Source organism: Stegostoma tigrinum, chromosome 34, assembly GCF_030684315.1.
Source record: "Stegostoma tigrinum isolate sSteTig4 chromosome 34, sSteTig4.hap1, whole genome shotgun sequence".
Lineage (NCBI taxonomy): Eukaryota > Metazoa > Chordata > Chondrichthyes > Orectolobiformes > Stegostomatidae > Stegostoma > Stegostoma tigrinum.
In genome coordinates this window covers 8065773-8087947 of record NC_081387.1, presented here as the reverse complement: position 1 = coordinate 8087947, position 22175 = coordinate 8065773, and the positions used below count along the sequence as shown (strand labels likewise).

Below are 22175 nucleotides of genomic sequence, written 5' to 3'. Positions count from 1 at the left end.
AGCAATAAATGTCGACCTCCCCAGTGGTGCCCACATTCCATGAATGAATATTTTTTTTAAAAATCCTAAGTAGCTCACTGTTGTATTTTGTTTTATAATGCTGCTGTAAAGCACTTAGTGCTGTTTCATCATCTTAAAGGCACCTTCTAGTTATAAATTGCTAATCCCGGATTGTTAGCAATTGTTGGAATTACCTCTTTAAACCCAGCGTAGTGAGAATATCCTGAGCAGAGAATCCTTTGGTCCTCTCTTATAACGTTTAGTGTGACTCATTACATCAACTTCAGTGAATCTATATCAAAGCTCAGACAGTGGCATGATCACCTCTGAGTCAGGAGAAAGCCGGGTGGATGGGTTAAAGTCCAACTCCGCAGGTTTGCTGAAAGCCCAGACTAATAAATTCAGCATGATACTGAGGGTGTGCTGCACTGTCAGAGGTGCTGTCTTACATATGGAATGTCAAACTTGGGACTCCAACTCAGATAGGTGTGAAAAGTACCTCTATCCAGATTTGAAAATGGTCTTTCCAGTGTCCTGTGCCAAGGTTTATCCCTCACAACATTACATGGAGAAAATCCAGTCACTGCTACAGCATTGTTAGAATAATATTGCTGTGCATAAACTGGCTATCCCATTTCCTACATTGGAACATAACTAACACTTCTCTTCAACAATTATCGCAATTAATGGAAGTCTTCTGTGGTACTCTGAGGCTGCAAACGTGAAAAAAAATTTAATTAGCAATGGATTGCTGCGTAGAAATTGTGGGCTTGTTGCCTGTGACACTGCATTGATATGATTCATTTGTTGTCTATTGCTTTCATATAGGGTGAAGATGGGTTCCCTGGCTTCAAAGGAGACATGGGCCTCAAGGGTGAACGGGTAAGGATACTGGTTTATAATTTGTCATAATGGCTTCTAGAGGACATAGTCTCTAAGGAAGAGATACACAATTTAGTACTGATGTGAAGGAGTAGGAACTTCTCCACTCAGATGAAGGTAAATCTTTGAAATTCTGTACCTCTGAGGGTTGGGGCAGCTCAGTCATGCAATGAATTTGAGATAGAAGATGATAGATTTCTGGATATTAATGAAATGGAGAGATATGGGGATAACATGGGAACAGGACGTTAAGGTAGATGAACAGCCATAATCTAATCCAGTGGTGGAGCAGGCTTAATAGGCTTATAAATCCATACTTTTGTATGTGTCATTGCATTAGGATATAGGAGATAGGAGCTGTTGTGAGCAATTCAGATTCCTCAAGCCTGCTCCACCAATCAATAAGATTGTGTCTGATTGGATTGGGCCATAGGTTGTAAAGACAGACAGGCCACTGAATTCACATACCAGTGTCTTGTGTCATCTGTTCAATTTGTAAAGGCATTTGGACAAATGGCTGTTCCACTGCATTAATGATCAAAAGCTGTCCTTTCCAAATTAAAGACTGTCTGAAGCCTTCAGACAACAAGTATTTGAGGTATGAAATCCCAATGCCCTCCAAATGGCTGTAGTTGCTAAATAGGAATATGTGGAACTGATTGAAGGGACAGTGGCAGAAACAGTGTGTGTGGATGGTTATTTGGATAAAAATAATGTGCAAGGGTATGGGGACAAAGGAGAGGATCAGTAATAAGTAGTGATGCTGATTTGAAGAGCCAGTGCAGGCATAATTGGCTGAATGACCTCCCTTCATTGCTATAAGACCTCCTCGATTCTGTGAAGAGAATTACACATCATCAGTGCTCACCTGCATTGCACACTTTTTCGAGTAGTTATTCTTCCATTGTCAGTATTTTGGATTCAAAATGATACGGGTGGTTAAGGTTAAAACCAATTCTTGTGGGATTGTTGAATGAATTATGTTCCTCTAACTTGCACCACACCTACAGTCACTGTGCTTCATTGGATAGTGGGAAGGGACTTTTTTATTCATTGGCACTGCATAGACCAGTATTTAGAGTCTATCCCTGATTGCCCTGGAAGGGGTGTTGAGCTGCCTTCTTTCAAGTCCCCGAGAGTAAAGCTCTCAGTGTCATTAGGGATGGAGCCCCAGGATTTTGACCAACAACAGTGAAGCAGCACAGTTATTGTTGCAGGTCGGGATGAGGCATAGCTTAGTGGAGACCTTGCAGGTATTGGGGGTGATCCCTTGTATCTGCATCTGCTTCTCTTGTCCTTGTGATTGGCAGAGGCCATCAGTTTGGAAGGTGTTGCTGATGGAGACTTGGTTAGTTCCCATAGTGCATTATTTAGGTGCTACACACTGGATATGAACTCTGTGATGGTAAAGTAGTCAATGAATAATGGGTGTCAGTCAAACAGGCTGTTTGTCCTGGTTGGTGTCAAGCTTCTTGAGTGTTGTTGGAGCTGTGTTCATCCAGGCAAAAGGGGAGCAATTCATCACACACCTGACTTGCACCTTGTACATGACGGAGGTGATATGGGGAGATAAGAATTGAGTAAATTCACTACAGGATTTCTAGCCTTTGACTTGGTCTACAGCTGAAGTATTTATTTCCAGATCAGTAGTAAAATCCAGGGTATTGATACTGGGTGTTTTAAGTTGTTGATGCCCTTGCATGTTAAGGGATGATGGTCATTACTTGGCATTTGTGTGGTGCAAATGTTACTTGCAACATCCCCATCCAAGTCTGGACGTTATCCAAGTTTTGCAGCAATTTTCACAGGGACTGCTTCAGTTTCTGAGCAGTTGTGAATGGTGCTAAGCATTATGCCATCATCAGCAAACATCCTTAACTGCACCTTTGAATCTTTGAAGCCACTGAGATAGAACTTCTCCAGGAGGGCACTGAAAGAAATATCGGTATCAATTGTGGTAGGGAAAAGAATGATTAAAATAGAAAAAGACAAAATCTGGGATGGTAACATATGTGGTATCACCAAGATGGGCTTTTACTGTCTTCTGATCGTACTGTACACTAGAGGTACCTCTTCAGACTCTTCTAAAATTCTGATGCTGACTGAAACATGCTGAGGTGCCGGGAAAGGTGATGAATTTCCTTGGCCTTACTCTTTTTCTCTCTCTCTCTCTCTCTCTCTGTCTCTCTCTCTCTCTCTCTCTCTCTCTCTCTCTCTCTCTCTCTCTGTCTGTTTGTGTCTGTCTTTCTTTCTCACTCTCGCAATCTCTCACTCACATATGGGTACCTGTTGACCTTTTAACGTTGCTCATCTGGAAAGATTTATGACTCTTGCATTTTTTTTAGTATTAATTGTCTTTTTCCTGTTTTGCTTTAGGGGGAGCTTGGGCCAACTGGTCCCCGAGGAGAGGATGGACCTGAAGGCCCTAAAGGCCGGGTAGGACCTGTAGGTGACCCTGGTCCCCTGGGTGCACCAGGTGAGAAGGTGAGAGACATTGTGCTCTGGCTGTTCCCAACCCAACTGTTCTTCCAACCCAAGTTGGCTGACAGGGATCTCTTCCCTTGGACCCTCATCTGTTTTCTGACTTTCTATATTTCTTTATCTCTTTACCTCTGTCTCTTGCTCTCTTTTTGTGTCCCAGCCCCTCCCTCCCCTCACTCTGCCCTTCCCTCATCTGCAATCGTTCTCTCACCTCCAACCCTTCAACCTTGACTTTTGACTATTCCCTGCCTTCTTCATGTCCTATTCTCAGTCCTCTCCTCACCTACCTTCTCTCCCTATGCTCTGACTGTATGCATTACCACCTCCTCCCTTACTTTCATGTCTGCCTGTGTTTTTCTTTCTCCTGTATCTGTTCTCATCCCTTGCACATCCCAGTGAGAATGAGGCCCATTCTGTCAAGCTTTAACAGATGAATTAGAATGGAGGTCAGATCAATGTTCCCATCTGATCATCTGGCCTCACATCCTCAGCACCAAGTGGATTTGCCTATTGCACGCATGATCACTTCCTCCTTCCTTTCGTGTGGCTCAGTGTTTCTGCTCTTGGAACCTTAACTCTTAGTCTTGTTGCGATGAGGTTCCTCTTCCCCAGTGCCCTCCTAGTCTGGAGCATATTCTCAAACATGTGACACTGACCCACCACTCCCTGTCCGGCCCTTCCTGACATACGGCCTCACTTCAAATTTCAACCCTGGATATTGTTTAAAAAATGGAGACATATTGCTGAAGCTTGTCATTCTGCACTCATCATGACACGTTCAAGAATGCCAGTTTTTAAATGGTCACAACAATTTACAGTGCAGGAAATAAAGAATGCTGCCTAGTTAGTAAGTGAATTCAGATCATAGTGTCACCATAAAGAAGCTAACAGTGAGTTGGAGGCGCTCCAAACATCTGGGCAACTCTAAAAGCACGATTTCACCTATCTGAGACAACAAGGTGTAGAACTGGATGAATGCAGCAGGCCACGCAGCATCAGAGGAGCAGGAAGGCTGACGTTTTGGGCTGAGAGAAGGGTCTAGGCCTGAAGTGTCAGCCTTCCTGCTCCTCTGATGCTGCTTGGCTTGCTGTGTTCATCCAGCTCTACGCCTTGTTATCTCAGGTTCTCCAGCATCTGCAGTTCCTGCTATCTCTGCTTCACCAATCTGCTTTTCTTTTCAATCCGTTTTTTGCGTTTAAAGTTTGGCGGTCTTATATGTGTCCGGATGAACCAGGATTAAAATCTTCAGTAGGATGTCTGTGTCCACAGCAGTATTCCAAATCTCATCTTTTGCGTTTCAGTTCCTTACTGGCCTGGTCCCTCACTTTCTCCATTATCAACACCAGCCCTGCAAGTCCCCCATGAACTGTCTGTTTGTCTGACTCTGAGCTTTTCTACAGGATTTTTTTGCTGTTGCACTGGAGATAATGTCTTGAACTGCCACCACCCTAAAACCTGGGATTCCCTTCCTAAACCTTCATGCCTCAATATGCCCCTCATAGTTTAAGTGCTAAAAATCAACCCCGTAACCAAACCTTAGTTGTTGGATATGATATTTGCATCTCCTGCTGTAACTCTGTGTCAAAGTTCATCTGTTAACTTGCCAGTGAAGGGCCTTACTTACCCTACAAGCAGTTTGTTGTTAATCATCAGTGAAATTACATGTTGTGTAGATACTCTGTGCATTATGATTATCCCTATTTCATTACGTCTGTTTCACTGTTTTTAGGGTAAACTCGGAGTGCCTGGTCTCCCTGGTTACCCTGGACGCCAGGGACCCAAGGTAAGAAGATTGAGATGAAAATCCTAAAATGAGGCATTGAGTCACACAGCATTTAATAATCAGTAAATTATTTTATATTTCGTTTACCTCTTCAGAAATGCTGTATTTCATGTGCATGTGTGTGTATGTAGATATGTATAATATGTGTATCACTGTTTGTGATTGTCTCTGTGCATGTGTCAATTTATAAGTGCACATGTCAGTACTCTGGCCTGTGAGTCATGAATTTATGGGAAGTTCATGGCACAGATATGATGCAGGCTGATAGTCCTCATGCATCACTGAGAGCGCAATGCAGTCTCGGAAATTCCATCTTTTGAATAAGATGTTAAACCAGTGCCTCATTTGCTCTCTCAGGGCAACATGAAATGTCTCACGGTCAGGATTTCAAAGAAGAAAGGCGCATTTTTCCAGTGTCCTGACACATACTTATCATTTTCCCCATCACTGCAAATGTGAGAGAGTTTGCTTCCACATTTCCTACAAGAGGGAGTCTACTTTGAGGACTTCACATGCTTTGGGGCATCCTGAAGTTGTGAGATGCTTTTATGTGCATCTGTCTTTAAATATTTCCAGGGTGCATGATTATTGCATTCTTTCTAAATGTCCATGAGTCTGTGTGTGTGTTTGTTTGTATGTGCAAGTGCGCACGTGTATTTTTGTGCATTTGTCAATGTGCATGTGCATTTTATAGACTTCCTTACAGAGTGGAAGCAAGTCACTCGGCCCATCAAGTCCACACGGACTATCTGAAATGCCAAACTTTATCATATACTTACATTTCCCATGGCTAACCCATCTAGCTTGCACATCTCTGGACACTTTGGGCAATTTAGCATGGTGAATCCACCTAATCTGCACATTCTTGGACTGTGGGAGGACACCACTGCACCCGAAGGAAACCCATGAAGACACAGGGAGAATGTACAAACTCCACACAGACAGCTGCTGGAGGCTGATACTGGGTCCCCGCTGCTGTGAGGTAGCAATGCTAACCACTGAGCTGTGTGTGTGTTTGGAAAAAAGTGTGCGCACCTTCACCTATGAATGTGTGTTTGGAAAAAAGTGTGCGCACCTTCACCTATGAATGTGTGTTTGGAAAAAAGTGTGCGCACCTTCACCTATGAATATACCTTTGTTCCATTTCTGGACATATGCCAAGTTGTTTAGACCTGCATTGTGTAATCAGGCTCACTAAACCTGGACGACATTAGCATTGTGCTTGGAATCTTATGAAAAGAGAGGACAGAGTGTTTAGGAGAGATAGATTAGAGGGCGATGGGAGGCAGACAGAGAAGAGAAAGAGTGAGATGAAAATTCAGCAGAACGCTCAGAAGAGTCAGAGATAGAACGTAAAGGACAGGGAAAGAGATGAAGGGAGAAATAAAAGAGATAAAGTAGCAGAAACAGAGAGAGTAAGAAAGTGAGACAATGTGTGTGGAGACAGGACGATATAGAGATAGGAAACAGAGGTAGCCAAGCAGGAGAAAGGGGAGGGACAGCAGCAATACATGTAGAAGGAAAGATCAAAGAGATGGGAGAGACAAAGAAGTGGAAGTGAAAGAAGAAAAAGAGTGAGGAGTGAGGGATAGAAAAGGTGGGATATATTACAAATACCAGATTCAGCAAGAAGACAAAGAGAGAGAAAGGGAGAGACAATCAAGGGGTGTTGAAGCTGTAATGGAATGGACTCAGACAGCTGAATCTTGCTGCCTTACAGGATCTTACTTGGTTGTGTGATGGCCTGACACTGTGGGCAAAGTCTTGTATGTGCCTGGAAGTGGACTTCCACAGGGGAATAGAGGTGGTGGGGGAAATGGGGTGGAGACGTTCTAAATTTACTCTCCTCTACCAGCCCACAACCACAGGATGAGCCGACGGTTCTGTCCAAACCAATTCCAATAATTTCATACATCTTCACAGAGCTGCCTCAAGGAGGCTCAGAAACTCCCTTAGTTTCCTTATTTGTTCTGTATCTTCCTGCTGGAGGATAGTGGGTAGTAGTTTGATCCTGGTTCTCACTGGCGCTGTCTAAATTTCTGCTTTGTTTCTCCAGGGTTCTCTTGGGTTCCCAGGATTCCCTGGAGCTAATGGAGAGAAAGGTGCTAGGGTAAGTCTGGAAGAAGCCCCCAATCATTAGAAACACACCGATATCTGACTATTAGTAAGGAAAGTCTTTTCAAGGAATTAGTGACTCATCATATGTTTTTCTTCTCTCCCATTTCTCTCTCTCACATTGTCTCGTGCTCTTACACTCTTTCTCTCTGCTTCACTCCCTCCCTCACTCGTACACCTTTTGTCCTCACTTGATGTCTGTTTGTTTTGTTCTCTTGTCATAATTCTATTTCTGTATTGCTGTATATTTTCGTGCCCACTCCCGTTGGATGTCTCCCCCTTTCTACCCCTTTTACCTCTCTTTGTCTTCCTGCTGACTCTGGTTTTTGTAATATATCCTACCTTTTCTATCCCTCACTCCTCACTCTGTCTGTTCTTTCACGACCATTTGTTTGTCTCTCCCATCCTCTTTGATCTTTCCTTCTGCATGCATTGCTGCTGTCTCTCCACTCTATCCTGCTCTGTCTCACTTTATTATTCTCTCTTCTGCCTCTCTGTTTCTCCTGCTTTACCGCTTCTATTTCTCCCTTCATCTCTTTCCTTGCCCTTTACCTTCTATCTCTGGCTCTTATGTCCTTTTTGCTGAATCTCCATCTCACTCTTCTTCTTCTGTTTGCCTTCCATCGCCCTCTAACCTGCCTCTCCCAAATGCTCTGTCCTCTCTCTTTTCCATCTCTTCTTTGCCATACTCTCTTGTCTCATTCCTGAATTGTTTTTGCCTCCTTTTGTGTCCTTCCTGCTGTCTTCTTGCTTTGCTTGTTATTTTTTTCCTGCACCTTGCTCTTGCATTGTTCCCTTCTTTTTTTCCTTCACCTTCCTCCTCCATCTCCCAATCTTGTTATTCCTCCTACCCTCCAGGGATTGCAAGGCAAGTTGGGTCAAAGAGGACAACGTGGACCTACGGTACGTCACTATCTTTACTGATCAGTATGAGTATGAATGGAAATCTTTCCCAGTAAAGTAATTGTCTAAGCAGAATCTGATTTGAGTGATATGTTGCTGGATCTCAGAGGGACCGGAAGAGCAAACAGACACTGGGTAGGTAATCTGGAGAAAATGCAGATCCTCCAACTCTTCTCTCACATCACGCTATAAATGGCCGGGGTTTAGACAGTCCCTGACTGATGACTAACTTTGGCTTTGTCTCCAAGGGTCCACGGGGTCAACGAGGACCGAGAGGAGCAACTGGAAAACCAGGGGCAAAGGTGAGTGCTTTGACAGTGGTAGAGACCATAAATAATGTGAAGTGGATATGAGAGAATCAACAGAGACAGGTTTCATTATCCTGGGTATGATCAACTAGCAGAACAGTAAAACCGAGGATGTATATCTAACAGAGGGAGAGAGTTATCTGAGTGCTTTATGTTCACGAATGTTTAATCCTGAGTGCATAGTGTGTAACAGAGAGAGTTTTGCACCTTTTACTTTGAAAGTATGTGTGTAACAGTATGATCAGTTAGAGTTTAATGCTGAGTGTGTGTGTGTAACAGAGACAGTGTTTTAACAGACTGAGTAATAGAGAGAATGTCATAAGTGGGAGGCTTGTACTGAATGTGTAACGAGAGAGCTTTATAACTGAGGATTTATTCGAATGTGTGTTATAGACTGTTATACTTGAGAGTTTTATAATGACAGTAGTGTGTGTGAGACAGGTAGCTGCAGCAGTGCACATATGTGAATGGTGATTAGTGTGGATAAACTGTGTCTCGGACAGGTGGTCCATTCTGTGCCATGAGCATTGCAATTTATTCTATCCTTTTTAAATTTTCAACAGGGAAGCTCGGGAACTGATGGGCCTCCAGGACCTCCTGGAGAACGGGTAAGTGTATACGGTTGTACTGCAGAACAAGTGGTGCTTCAGGCTAGGTAACGGTCTGTTTTTCCTAACAAGTCAATTTCATTTGCAACGGACACACGACTGTCTCTCTTAATCGTGAGTTCTGTTCACCGTCCTTCCATTGAAATATTTAGATATTGTTTGAGAGAGAAATCTGTAAGTGTAAGAGTTGAAGGAATTGTGCATGACAACTCCATAGTTTTAAGTGTCCCAGTACTCAAGTGGCATGTTTTCAGTCTCCTCATCACAGTGAACAATTACCTCAAAAGGTGATTCTGTGATGGGGGATTGTAGCTACAGTATTGTATCTCCCTGTTGGTATGATCTTCCTTTCCAACATGACATCCAGATTGGGACTTGGGCGATCACAGAATTAAACCTAACCTCATCTACTCCCCCACCTCCCATATACAACACCCCACTAACACCCCCCCAACTCATCCTCCCATCTCCACCTCACTAATGTTTTAAAGCAGAGGTACAATCAGAAAACAAAAGTCTTCAGTATGTCATTGGAAGGCACTGCTAGTGCACTTGGCCAGGAGTTTGTCTAAAGTTAGGCTCAGATGAAGAAATATGAGGTGAAAAGGTGCGTAGATTGAATGAAAAACGCCGGACCTAACCACGTGGGAAACTAGAGGGAGTACTGAAGGAGCAAGATTCCGCATTGTAGTTTCAGCAATGTTGTGTAGGGTGACACCTAATGGGCTCAGATTTTCAATGGGAATTCTAATTCTAGAGGGTATGGTTGGCCTGGAAACTGGCCCACCCAGCAAATGGGCATTCTTCTTCGCTGTGGATTTTCATGGTCATCAGCTGGTGCGCTGATTCCTTTAACAGTACAGGACACCTCTGTAACCCCCCCTTTACTATGCCAACCTGCTGCCAGCCCAATCTACTGTACATGACACAGACACACACTCAATTTGTGCTGCTCACCACCCCCTCTACCCCGACTTCAGTCAAAAAGCCTGCAACGTTGGGATAAGATGATGGTTGCAGTTAACAGGGATGAGCAGCCCCACATTGGATTTGCTTCGAAATGGTCAGTCTTGCATTGTTGGGGAGGGCTGGTCAAATACATGTCAAGGCTGACTCCTGACCAACCTTTGTCCTGGCTACTAGATGCCAGTTGAAAAGACATAGCAAGGTCCATTGTGATGATAGGATCCCAGGAAGTGGACATGGTGAATGAGATGTCAGTCTGCTCCCAATTCAGACCTTACCCACTGCTGGGCTGATCTGATTATGCCATTAGCGAGTTAATTGTCCTTGTTACCTGAACCCATTAACCCACTGTTTGTGAATGGCCTGTAGGAGATTGAGGGACTCTTGTTTGAAAGCTGTGACATTAGGGGCTGATCTTGTCCATGGTGTTTGTGAGTCAGAGGTTTAGAACTGGAACATGCTATACATGAAGCTTGTTCAGGCTCTTGAATTAACATGTAGGTAGCTGTCAAGCGTACCCAGAGCATGCCTCAATGCAGTGTTGGTCACTTATCCCTGCTGTTTAACATTGCCACGGGCAGGTTAGCAATTAGGTTTGCACTGATCAAACTGGTACTGTACATTGTTTTAATTAGACAATATTCCTCTCTTTGTAACTCTTCCAGGGTCTTCCAGGGCCTCAAGGATCAACCGGTTTTGCAGGACCGAAGGGACCACCTGTGAGTGAATTTGAATGACTTCTATTACCTCTAACCCTGTGAGCCACACCAGACCATCTCATTGCCATTAGCTGAATTCAAAGACAGCAGGAGCTGGATTCAGACGCACACACTAAGTCCCCAGTGTGATGTGTGTAACATGCGCATCTGCACATGCACACATACGTAAGGATGCTCTTCTCAGACAAAAGTGTCAGACACCTGTGGGGATACATTTGAATACCCAGAATAATTATAACCATACAAGAAAGAAAATTGTAAAGGACGGACACAACACCTGAGCTTAACTGAAGAAATATGGGAAGCCTTGAACTTAACGAGAAGAAGCATATATGTGAGCCAGCCAAATGATTGGGCAAAATATAAAGAATGGCAGATTAACCAGGTGAAAGAAGTTAGACTATGACAGGGAGTAGATAGGAATTTTAAAGCAGATAACAAGGGTTTCTACAGGTAATTGCTAGGCTGTTAATCCAGAGACCCAGGTAATGTTCTGGGGGCCTGGGTTCGAATCCCATCAAGGCAGATGGTGGAATTTGAATTCAGTTTTAAAAAGTCAGGAATTAAGAGTCTAATGATGACCGTGAATCCATTGTTTGTTGGAAAATGCCACCTGGTTCAGTAATGTCCTTCAGGGACAGAAAGTGGCATCCTAACTTCTTGTGGCCTACAGGTGACTCCAGACCCACAGTGATGAGATTCCTAACTGCCATCTGGGCAAGTAGGGTTTGATGATAAATGCTGGTCCAGATTGTGGTGCTCTTGTCTCTTGAATGAATAAAAAAAAATTTGGAGAAAAAGAGCAAGTAAAATATTGAGCTTTGGCAAGTGAGAATGGGAGTTAGATGATAAAATATTTGATGAATTGAACAAATATTTTACGTTTGCCTATGTTATAGAGGATACAATAAACATTCCAGTTATAGCTTTGATCAGGAGGTGCAAAGGAGAATGGAAATTGGTGAAATTACAGTCACTAGTATAAAGGGTACTGATGGACATGTGTGTTGACAAATGCCCATTTCTAACAGGCTTCATCTTGGGTCATAAAAGAATGTAAATGACTTAGTAGATGCATTTTTGCCAATTTTGGAAAATTCACTAGCCTCTTCCACAAACGGGAGTTGATGTTAGATCAAATGATAATTTTGAAATGGTAAATTTTTGTGATCCAAAGACATAAGGGCCAAAGGCGGTTATATGGAGTTAGGCCACAGATCAGCCATGATCTCATTGAATAGTGAACAGACTTCAGCAGCTTGCATTCCTACTCCTGTTACTGTGTTTTGGAGGGGTTCCATCAGACCAGAGAGTAGCAAATATGACTCCTCCATTCTAAAAAGGAAAGGGGCAGAAAACAGGAACTATAGGCCTGTTAGCTTGATGTTTGCTACAGGTAAGGTTTTAGAACTGATCCTTCAAGAGATTAGAGCTGGGAACCTAGAATAACTCCTTCAAGTAACTGGAACAAGTCAAAATAGTTTTGTGAAGGGGAAATGTTTAACCAATTTATCAAAGTTGTTTGAAAGGTAAAGAGGAGCCCATAGTTATAACAAGGTGTAGAGCTGGATGAACACAGCAGGCCAAGCAGCATCTTAGGAGCAGGAAAACTGACATTTCGGGCCTAGACCCTTCGAGGTCTAGGCCCGAAACATCAGCTTTCCTGCTGCTAAGATGCTGCTTGGCCTGCTGTGTTTGTCCAGCTCTACACCTTGTTATCTCGGATTCTCCAGCATCTGAAATTCCTATTATCTCTAGCCCATAAGTAGAAATATTTTTGGATTTCCAGAAGTCACTTGATAAGGTGCTGCATAAAAGATTATTGCACAAAATATAAATTCATGGTAACATGCTAATGTGATAGATCATTTGGCAAAAAACATAGTATGTATGAATGGGGCTTTGTCTGATTGGCAGCATGTGATGAGCGGGATATGCAAGGATCTGTCCTGGGGCCTTAACTTTTTATGGTTGATACCAATGACTACGATAAAGGAAATGAATGAATGTTAACTGAATTTGCAGATGTTACAAAGGCATGTAGGATAGTACGTTCTGATGGAGGTTTCAGATGTATGTAGACAGGTTGAATGAATGGGCAAAAGTCTGGCAGATGGAGGATAATGTGAGGAAAATGTGTAGTTCATGTTGACAGGAAGAATAAAAATGGATAATATCAGGACTCCAGAAAATTCATTTGGATGTATAAACTTGGAAAATTGAAAATTTGGACTGTGTTTTTGCAGAGAATGAACCCGTTAATTTTTTTTCATTACAACTTGAAGAAAAATGGCACCGTGTGTTCATTTATTGATTATACAGAGACAAAAGTTTGCTTGAAGAAGTTGTGTTTTGAATCATTTTGTGGGACATACTTGCACCCGGTGACTTTGGAAGTAATTGGGCCTGCATTAGGGTTTGGATCAGGTATAAGTGGCAATCTGCCATTGAGCTGAGGAGAAAGTTGGGACACAAACCTTCCAAAAGCTTTCAGCAACCAAAATTTCTCTTTTAAATTGGAAAAGAAATAATATTCAAAGATTTTGCAAAAGAATGAAAATTTCTAGTTGAAGCCAAGACCTGTACAAGATGACACCACATCTGGAGTACTGTAGGCAGTTTTGGTCCCCTTATTTGAGAAAACTTATTATTTCATTGGAGGCAGTGCAGACAAGGTTCGCTAGGATGATCCCTACTTTGGACGGATTGTACTCTGAGCAAAGATTAACTAGGTTGAGATCCTACTCGGTGGAGTTTAGAAGAATGAGAGGTGGTCTCATTGAAATATACAGGATGCTTAAGGGGCTTGGACCAGATGGCATAGTCTCAGAATAAAGGGCCACCAATTTAAGACTGTGCTGTTGAGGAATACCTTCTCTGAGTGTTATGTGTCTTTGGAAATCCTTGCCACTGTGAGCTATGGGGTGGAGCCTTTGTGTATATTTAAGACTGAGATAGATGGGTAGGTAGATCTTAGCAAGGGCATCAAGGGTTATGGGGAAAGGGCAGGAAAGCAGATGCTAGGAGTGTTAGTTCAACCATGATCCTGCTGATTGATGGAGCAAATTTGAGAGGCCGAGGGTCCAACTCCTGTTCCTAGTTCTTAAGGTCTTGTGTACCTCAGTCCACCTCATCAGTTGCTGAATTGAAGATTGCCACAGTTGGCAGCAACATGATGTCATCACCAAAAGCAAACAAAAATAACTCCACCCTTTGGTTCATCAAAGCCTGAGACTAATGTTATCCTTATTTGCTATATTTGCCATGAATGATAGACCCACAACGTCTATTCGTCTTGAGCAAAAGGATGTCTGACCTGTATGTGAATTAATATGATTCTGTGTTTTTGGAGTTAAAGGGGGAACAGTCTAAATTTGAATATTTATGATTAATCTGTTTTTCCACATGTTTGAGGTTACCTTTACTGTACGTTCTTTTTTGAAAATTGTTATTCATTGAAACCTGGCACAGGTGTGTTTAATCTTAGACTCCGTTGAGTCAACTGAACGACTGAACACAATTGAGCATCAAACATTCTGGAGATTAACTTGGTTCTGCTTCATATTTTTGATGATCTGTAGAATAGTGGAACTTAACTTGCACTGCACACAAGCAGTCAACATAAATTTTTGGGTCTATTTACATTATTTTTGAATGCGGATATAATATTGTTGAACAGTAAAATGGAGCCACTACTTACTCCATACACAGGCTTGTCCCAGTCTGGAACATATAGTCTTACAAACCTCAGGATCTGCTTTATAGTAAACTCAGCTGGTGCTAGCATTGAACCCATCATGTGAACATCACAAACCATCTGCCAGTAAATTGATATAACTGAATCCTCAAGAGTCTACATTATAAAGGGCTCAGCTGATGCATTCCATGTTATCCTGTTATCATGCGCAACCAGTTCTATAGGGAGATTAATTTGTAATTCCCAATGGTTCTTGCAAGGTTATCACAATGGACAATGTGAAATTGGACATGGAAATAGTTTTAATTGATAATGGACGAAAGGTCAGATGCCAGGTTTCCCATAAAATAAGTTGGCAATGGAAGCAGATAAAGCTCTCTTGTAGATATTTGAAATAGATCTGACTGTTCTACAAATTTTAAGAAAGACTCTGTCATTGAATTAGCAAATGAGGTAAAGGTGGATTGTCCTTCAAAAGCTACGAAGGCAGCAATGAGTTTTTTTTATTTATTAGTTAACAGCATTTATGCCAACCCCTAAATGCCCAGACGGCAGCTGAGAGTCACCCGCATTGCTGTGGGCCTGGAGTCACATGTAGGCCAGACCAGGTAAGGGTGGCAGTTTCCCTCCCAAAGGACTTTAGTGAACCAAATGGGTTTTTCCCAACAATCGACGATGGATTTGTGGTCATCATTAATTCCAGATATTTTTATTGAATTCAAATTCCACCATCTGCCATGGCAGGATTTGAACCCAGATCCCCAGAATGTTATCTGGGTCTCTGGATTAACAATGTAGCGATAATACCATCAGGCCATTGCCTCCTCTGAGTAACATTGGCTGAACATTTCAAACTACTGGAAATACAACAGCAAGGTACACCAAGGTACACTGCACATCAAGTAGTGAGTGACTTGAATTAGTGAGAATTCATGTACAATTAAAACCAGGTTGAAATGGAAAATGAAAATTGAAAACAGGAGATGAAGAAAATTGAGTTTGGGAAGAAACAGAAAGGGGATGAATTAACATTTAAAAGAGACGGTAAGGAATGAGAAAGAAAATTTAAGAGGCTGGATCATCAATTATAAAGGGAAAGAGATGAGGGGCAAAAGAAAGAAAATGATGAGTTGTGAGGAAGGGTCACTTGACCCTGGAAAGCTAACTCTGATTTCTCTCCACAGATGCTGCCAGGCCTGCTGAGCTTTTCCAGCAATTTCTGTTTTCATTTCTGATTTAAAGTATCAGCAGTTCTTTTGTTTTTTCAGAAAAACTGCCTTAGAAGGCTGTAGTTTTTTAAAAAAAGGATGCAGATGTAGAGCACAACTCCGATGAGGAAAACCTTACCCTAATATAAGGTCCAGAAAGAAGATGTACTCTGTACAAACTGTACCAAAATTTGAGGAAATGGATGTAGCGTTGATTTTTAGTATATTTGAACAGGTATAAAACAAATTAAATAGCTAAAGGAAAACTGGACATTGCACATATAGAGTAGGTGTCAGGTAGAACACATAAACTTCATGCATTGGACATAAGAGGAATATAGCTTAAGTCTGCATGTTAGTAATGAGGATGTTTCTATGGACTATGATACTGAAGGAAAAGAGCTATTGTGCCTACAGTAAAAGTGTGGCAGAAGAAATTTAGGTAGTTCACAAAAAAATTCTTCTTCAATTCAATTAGTTTATACTGAATGATGATACTGTATTATACCTAAAGAAAGGACAATGAGAAAGTCCAATCATGCTTTTTGGGAAATTCAAGGAAACACGTAAAGATACACCCAGAGGTACTCTGTTAGCCAGAAATGATGTGGATGATGGAGAATCACTACCCGTTAAAACAATTATCTATATAAACTCCGAGAAACAAGCCAGAAAAGATAATTCAGTACATGCTAGAAAATTATTTGATTGAACCTATTCAACAAACAGATTATTGTAAATGCAGGCAAAGATAACATGGTTAATAGAGTCAGAGATAATAGGAACTGCAGATGCTGGAGAATCCAAGATAACAAAGTGTGGGGCTAGATGAACACAGCAGGGCAAGCAGCATCTTAGGAGCACAAAAACTGACGTTTCAGGCCTAGACACTTCATCAGAAAAGGGTCTTTCCTGATGAAGAGTCCAGGCCCGAAACATCAGCTTTTGTGCTCCTAAGATGCTGCTTGGCCTGCTCTGTTCATCCAGCCCCACACTTTATTATCATGGTTAGTAGAGTGCCAAGTAGCAATTTAAAAAGCTGATTGCAATCCTAATGAATGAGCTAGTGTTGGTTGTCCCTGATTTTGCTAAACCTTGTGAAATGGCAAGTGATGCTGGTGACTTGGAGGTGGGTATGATAATATTGTAGAATTATGAATTGGGAATGGAGAAGCCCGTAGGGTATTCTGTAAGAAATTAAAGCAGTATCTGAACAAGTACAGTACGGTGGCAAAGGAGACTCTGGTAATTGTTACTGGCTCTTAAACAATTTGAAATTTAATTTAATCATAATAACCACAAAAAATATGAATATATAGTGTCCATAATCCCTTGGCTTTAGTTAAAACAGGTTCCCCTCCTCCCCCCGCCTCCCAATACCACATGTACTTTGAAGTGAAATTACCAGCACCTGATGTTTGCAGTCATTAAAGAACTGTGGCAATGAGGAGTTTGAGACTAACATTGTGGTTTTCTGTGGTCAGGGACCGCCAGGAAAGGACGGACTCCCGGGACACCCTGGACAGAGAGGAGAAGTGGTGAGTACATCCTTCTGAATAGGATGGGAAGAAAGAATGCTGTTATGCACAGTCTTCCCTGATGCAAGATATCTCAGGGTAGTGGGAGGATTGCTGTATCAGTGAATGGATTTCATCGGGAGGGATAATACACCAGTGACGGGCTGTGAAAAGTTGGGAGTATTGTGTTTATTGTGTTGATTGGTCTTGCTAATATATCAATTCCCATCGGCAGGGTTTCCAAGGTAAGGCTGGCCCTCCAGGACCGCCAGGTGTAGTTGGACCTCAGGTGAGGATCAGTGTTTTACTTAACACTGCTTCCCATGATTTAGTGTTTTCTCTTTTCAAATGGCGATATTAATGAAGCTGTTTGACTGCAGGGTGCTAGTGGTGAATCAGGACCAATGGGCGAGAGGGGACACCCAGGACCTCCTGGGCCACCCGGTGAACAAGGTCTGCCTGGACCATCTGGAAAAGAAGGAACCAAGGTGAGGGAGTGAGCAGTTTTGATCATCTGCAAAGGTTATCCCCTCTTCATGTTGATGTGTTGGGATTTTTACCAGGTTCGCCAAGCTGTCTGCCCCGCTGTGTGATTGCGTGAGGTGGTCGCCTTGCTGCTGAAGAAACTAAAATTCTTTGCTCGTTTTTGTGACCTGGGTCTGTCTGTTTATGTTGTTCTCCATAAGTCAGCGTGTGTTTTTTTTTAAATTTATTTTTATCTACTTGAACCTTTCTGCTCCCAGCCTGTGTGAATTGAGTCTGCTATTGTACAAAGGCTAGGTTTGTTAAAGCAGGGTCCTGGACCCCAAGAATGAGAAGAAACAGTTTAATCTGTAATAAAGCATACTGGTCTGACTAGTTTTATATACATTAGTAGGGTGCTCCAGTATTATCAGTATGTTCATTTCCAAATGTTACTATCTTTTTATTAGTTTTTCTAATAACTGTGCAGTGCCCAGGTTTGGAAGTGTGCAGGATCCAGACTTGTGACTACGCAGGTGTGTGCCTGTAACTGTAACCGTTCAGATTCTAGAGCTGTAACTGTGCAGGGTTTCTGCCCAAAGCTGTGCAAGTCTGGGCCTGATACTGTATGATGTTTGGTCTTCACTCTCAGCTCTTCAGTTTTTGTGATTTGCCTTTGACCCACATACGGTGTGAATGGCTGAGGTTGGGTCAAATGTGACCAAACACACACAGTCTTAGTGAGTGAGTGCTTTAGATGGGGTTTCCTGAGGTCTTTTGTGATAGCTAGGAAGTTTTAGTCTCTGTCTCTCCTCTCTCTCTCTCTCTCTCTCTCTCTCTCTCTCTCTCTCTCTCTCACACTTGCTCTCTCTCCTCGTGCATTCTCCCCCCCCCCGGTGTGCTCTGCCCCCCCCCACACACTCTGCACCCTCCTTGCGTGTTTTGCCCTCTCCTCACGTGCTGTCTCTGTCTCTTGCACCCACTCTCCCCTTGCGCGCTGTCTCCCAGCCACCTACCTCCCAGCAGAATTGGAATTGCTGATAGTAATTGTTCCTGGGTATAGGGAGGGGAATCAAAAGACATGATCAAATGAAACAAGCAGGAAGTGGTAAAAACACCAGAGCCTGAGAGAGGTTCAGAAGCCCCACAGTGTGGAGTAGAGGTTTTGTACACCCAATTTAAACAGGGCTGTCAGTGAGGATTGGAGCATCTGAAAGGACTTAAAAAGGCCAGAGCTAGGCCATATCTATCAAAGAAGCCAGGAGGAAGTGCAACCTCAGTTAGTGGAAGAGCTTCAGGGGAGAACATCTGCAGTTGAACAAACATCTGATGGCAGCTATGTTTGAGGGAAAATGGATGAGGTCAGGGAAAACACAGTTTAAAAAAAGGAACAGGAAAGGTGATATACTCCACAGACATCACTAATAAAGACTACCGGGGTAGCTCACTGAATTAAATAAATTATCTGCTATGAGAGCTGAAGAATAGAACTACATCTCAAACCTCAGCCTGTTAACATCAGATTGATGTAAAGTTAACTGAGAATAAGGTACATGAATCAATGTACGAGGCACCCGACAGGAAGCAAAACTGAGATTACCAACAACCAGCCCCTGGAAATCAAAGTAGTAAATCAGGCAGAATCAGATGCATGCATTATAGAACTTGGCAGTGAAAGATGAAGACTTGGGAATGTAGCATAGTTCAGTTAACAAAGTCAATCCTGAAGCATGTTTTGAAACTGTGTTAAGATGAAGAGATTTGTGTGTATTGTCATCTGAGATTTTATATGCTGTATCATATTGACCTGGGAAAACAACCCTCACCACAGAAGGAAAATAGAATTATGGTAAACCACTGCCATTCTCGAAGCCTGTGCCTGCTAAACAACTTACTTGGTATATCAACCATTCACCGAGAACTCAAAATCTACAAACTTCACCATTGTTGCTGAATAGAATCAACAGTCAAAGAATGGCCTGAGGTTTAAAACACAACATCTTAAACACACTGAGATAATTTTTTGTAAAAACGAAGCATAGCCTATTCTTGGAAGAGGCGGTAACTTCTTCAGGTTAGGCATCCCTGGAAGAGGCTCTGATGAAGGGTCTAGCCCGAAACGTCAGCTTTTGTGCTCCTGAGATGCTGCTTGGCCTGCTGTGTTCATCCAGCCTCACATTTTATTATCATAGTCTATTCTTCCTGTCTTTGTCCTATACTACCTTTTTAAACTTATTACATGCATGTATTTGCGTGTGTATTTGTCTCATTTATAGTTTCCTTTATCCCAAGTGAAATAGCTGTATTTTGAAACATAAATCAAAACCTTTCTCCTGACTGACTGAGTAAGTTTGGGATCCAACTTAACTGACCCTCCTCCTACTGAACTGTAGTTAAGCCATTATCCCTGTATTCTCTTCCGCAGGGTGACCCCGGACCACCTGGACCCTCTGGTAAGAATGGGCCCCCAGGCTTGAGAGGATTCCCTGGTGAGACTGGATTGCCTGGATCTCCGGTGAGTAAACGAAGCATTCAAGCATAGCACTGCTAGTCTAAATGACTTGGGAGTCAGGGATTCATCTGAGTGGAAACAACAGCTTTGTTACTCTGCAAAACCATTCTCTCTGACACTCTGATGATTCTGGGTGTCAAGATTTGAAGTTGTGAGGAAAAATCCAAAGAATTGGGCTAAGTGTTTCAGAAAACAAGCCACATATGAGATAACACTCTCCCTCCTACTTTATCTCCACCTACACATCCCTCATCCTCGATCTACCTGTCCCTGCCTGTTCTGTCTCCTACATCACTGCCTTCTCGCTACTTCTGTCCTTGCTTTTGCTTTATCTCAATGCTGTCCCTTCCCTTTTCTCTCACTACTCTCTAGTTCTGTCTGTGCCTCTTTCTGTCTCTGTCTCTCTCTCTCTCTGTGTCTCTCTCTCTCTGTGTCTCTCTCACTCTGTGTCTCTCTCACTCTGTGTCTCTCTCACTCTGTGTCTCTCTCTGTCTCTCTCTCTCTCTGTGTCTCTCTGCCTCCCTCTCTGTCTATTTTCTCTACCTCCTTTTTCTGCTGCCCTCTCACTTCTGTCTGTCTCTGCCCTATTTTCCCTACCACTGTGGACAATCTCACTACATAAAGCCACAGCTTTTATGTGGCAGCATCCTCTAATGCCCCACATGGGGTAATAGGATATTTTTGATAATATCCTGTAATATTCCAAGTAGGGCCACAGGGATGTATGATAGTATTTTGCAATATCTGTAAAAGAGGTCATAAAGTCCTCCAGGGGCTGTGGTTTCCTCCCACAATCCAGAGATGTGTAGCGTAGGTGATTGGCCATGGTAAATTGCCCATAGTGTTCAGGGATGTTTAGGTTAGGTGGGTTAGACAAGGGAAATGAAAGAATAGGGAAATGGGTTTGGGTGGCATGCTCTTCGAAGGGGCAGTGTGGATTTGTCAGACTGAATGGCCTGTTTCCACACTGTAGGGAGTCTTTGATTCTATGAAGACGTGACAATGTCCTGTAATAGCTTCATAAAGGGGCTTAGGGAAATACGACATTATTGTGGAAAACTTCAGGATTAAACTTAAGAACGCAAAGTAAAGCTAACTCTCCCTCTGTGTGCTCTCCTGACTTTTTAATTCCCTCAATATCCTAAAGCCTATTGGACTGTACCTTGTTTATACTTGATGACCGAATATCCACAGTCCAAGAAGGGAGTGAAGTCCAACGACTCATAACTCTGAGCAAAGGTATTTCTCCTTATCGTGCTCCTAAATGACTGGTCCCTTTATCCAGACATTGTGACCTCTTGTGTTCCAAATTCCCCATCCAGGAGGAAACCACCTCTGTCCACTTGGCTTACCCTGTCAAGCCACTTTAGAATTTTGTTGGTCTCAATGAGACTACTTCTACATCTTCTGAATTTCAAGAACATTGGCTTAAACTATTCACTCTTTTCCCAGAAGATAGTTCCCTCATCCCAGGAACTAACCCAGTAAACCTTAATTGTACATTGGGTAATCATGCCTTTCCTTGGGTAAACATTACACCCTGTGATACCTAGATATGGTGTGCCAGTACCATGTATAATTGTAGTGAGATTTCCCTGTCACTTGTGTGGTACTCACAATCTCATTGCAGCAGAATGTGGATATCCCAATTGCTTTCTTAACTGCTTGTGGATGGAATTAATATTGGGCAATAGGGTTATATGGTAATGTTCTAAACTGCAATTGGAACACAGGGCCTCTAAATGCTGGGTCAGCCTGGTCCGTGGCTTGTGATTGATAATGAGTTGAATTCTTTCCTTCTTTCACAGGGTGGACCAGGATTGAAAGGTGGCCAGGGCCCCCCAGGACCACCTGGTCCAGCTGTAAGTATCTGTCTTCGTTGCACTGGGGAAAGGCCTAACATCACCTGGGAAGGGTAGTTTGGTAACCATACCTCAGTTGGAAAGGGGATAAAGCAGCCTGCATTACCAATCGAGGCAGCTTTGGGACTTGACCCTCCTGACCTTCACTCCCT

General features: G+C 42.6%; 1 protein-coding gene across 5 annotated transcripts in view; it reads left to right on the top strand.

Annotated features, from left to right (window-relative positions):
• The window catches only part of LOC125467727 (collagen alpha-1(V) chain-like), a 256531-nt gene that overhangs the window by 182030 nt on the left and 52326 nt on the right, over positions 1–22175 (top strand). For all 5 annotated transcript variants that reach the window (XM_059639782.1, XM_059639785.1, XM_059639787.1 and 2 more), the window contains 13 exons: positions 829–882; positions 3259–3366; positions 5093–5146; positions 7203–7256; positions 8120–8164; positions 8413–8466; positions 9036–9080; positions 10712–10765; positions 17155–17208; positions 17423–17476; positions 17568–17675; positions 20075–20164; positions 21970–22023. In XM_059639782.1, coding sequence (XP_059495765.1) covers positions 829–882; positions 3259–3366; positions 5093–5146; positions 7203–7256; positions 8120–8164; positions 8413–8466; positions 9036–9080; positions 10712–10765; positions 17155–17208; positions 17423–17476; positions 17568–17675; positions 20075–20164; positions 21970–22023 — 828 coding nt within the window. The remainder of the gene's footprint in view (positions 1–828; positions 883–3258; positions 3367–5092; positions 5147–7202; positions 7257–8119; positions 8165–8412; positions 8467–9035; positions 9081–10711; positions 10766–17154; positions 17209–17422; positions 17477–17567; positions 17676–20074; positions 20165–21969; positions 22024–22175) is intronic.